The sequence below is a fragment of the Echinococcus granulosus genome, assembly GCF_000524195.1.
Source record: "Echinococcus granulosus chromosome Unknown EG_S00066, whole genome shotgun sequence".
NCBI classification, from domain to species: Eukaryota; Metazoa; Platyhelminthes; class Cestoda; order Cyclophyllidea; family Taeniidae; genus Echinococcus; species Echinococcus granulosus.
Genome location: NW_020170446.1, coordinates 107,986 through 109,650, shown reverse-complemented (window position 1 = coordinate 109,650; position 1,665 = coordinate 107,986). Strand labels below are relative to the sequence as shown.

Genomic DNA, 1,665 nt, shown 5'->3' with positions numbered 1-1,665 from the left:
TGGATTGGAAATTTCGTTGACAATTAAATGAATAAGTAACCGTGGACATGGCTTGCGGCACTGTTAGTAATGAATGTAGCGCATCACAAAATAATGCCGTTGTTGATAGAGGTAGAGTGTGGTAAAACAATTTGAAAAAAAAAGAAGTCGGCAGAGACTTGCCTGCCACTGAACCTTCGATGACTTGGTGAGGAAAGTGGGTCGCTGTGTAGAGACGACTCACTCCAACAACAATTGTGCATATGATGAGTAGGGCGTACAGCGTAGCACCGAGTCTGCACAAAAGAGGTGGATTTATCACGTATGTCTTAGACAAGAAACTCGTAGTGAAGAAGGCTCTCACTTTTTGCGTCTGTGTTTAATGTAAAGAATCAGCGGCAACCATCCCGCAACAAAGACCATACAATGACCAGAAGGGCTCCCCGGACCAGTTTCACAGGTAATGTCAAATTGTTTTAGCGTCAAATTGGCACTTTTGTGTGATTTAGCCCACCAAAATGGACGTTCACCACAAATTGCCCTGTTTTCAAAGCGAGCAATCATTAATGCAGTCAACTAGTTACAGATTAGCTGCCACCTTAAAGGCATCCCCCTCCTAAAAGCGGGGAGGAGAAAGGAAACGTACCACTTCAATGCACAATTAAGCCACTCGGAAAAATTTATCGACAAAAGAGTGACAGAGCCGAGAATGGGATGGAGGAAGAAAGCCAGAGGAAAAGCAAGGAGGTTTACCACAGGTGGAGCACTCAAATGGCTGGCAAGAAGAAACACTACAGGTGACAACTGCTTAACCCTGATCGCAACCCCTTGTTCATTGTAACGCTCTTTTTCTTTTGACAAGAAAGTGCATCAGTGCTCATTGGGGCATTCGTCCACCCACTTTGCCATTCATTTACTCACCCACATCCACTTCAGCGCGCTGGTATAAACATTTTTTTGTCACTTGGCATTAGCCTGCGATGGGTTAGGGCTAGGGTTAGGGATGCAATCCATCCAACTGAAAAGACGGTCTTCTTATAGTGAAAGGCACTGATCAAGAGATGAGGGTTTGCGGTTGTAAACGGACCTCGAAAATGTTGAGACAAACAGCTGCGTCTGTTGAGGAAGCAACTGTGTGATCTGTGACTGGCGTTCCAATTGCAGTTCTGCCTCTTGATGAGCAGGGGAATGAGCGCTTGTTTCCTCTGTAATCTGTGGTAATCAACAGCATAAATTGTTTTCCATGGCGCCTCTGTCACACCCGAATTGATTGGAGCCACTTAAAGGCAGACGAAAGGTGCGAGTGGGTGTCAGATGATTCGCTTCTTGACTGGCTGAACAGATCCACCCATCTGAATTCCTTACGCCAGCAGTCATCGCAGTCAGAGTGGAGCACATAGGAGGCACCACCCAAAATTCATAAGACATCGCAATGTGACAACAGAATGGTCACATGCATTCAAAAGATAGCACATATAATTTAAAGAGTGAGAAAATTTGCCTGTTGATATAATGCCAACCTGTAGCAATTCCACAAACAATAGACGAAAGTGATTCGTAGGGAAGTCATTGCCTAGCTCTTTGAAACGTAGCGCACTTTGTTACTAAACCCAAAAACTCGAAAACAGGTGCAGTTTTAAAGGTCGCATGGAGAGGATTCGAAATAAATGCAGAACCACGCCCGTT

At 44.8% G+C, this 1,665-nt stretch overlaps 1 protein-coding gene across 1 annotated transcript; it reads right to left on the bottom strand. All coding sequences in view use genetic code 11, as the record gives it.

The window, feature by feature from the left end:
• Positions 1-1,014: 1,014 nt before the first annotated feature.
• EGR_06931 (hypothetical protein) lies at positions 1,015-1,407 on the bottom strand (the record flags this gene model as incomplete). The annotated part of the gene is made up of 2 exons (XM_024496180.1): positions 1,015-1,191; positions 1,345-1,407. The coding sequence occupies 2 exons, from the start codon at positions 1,405-1,407 to the stop codon at positions 1,015-1,017; spliced, it is 240 nt and encodes a 79-aa protein (XP_024349383.1).
• Positions 1,408-1,665: the final 258 nt, after the last annotated feature.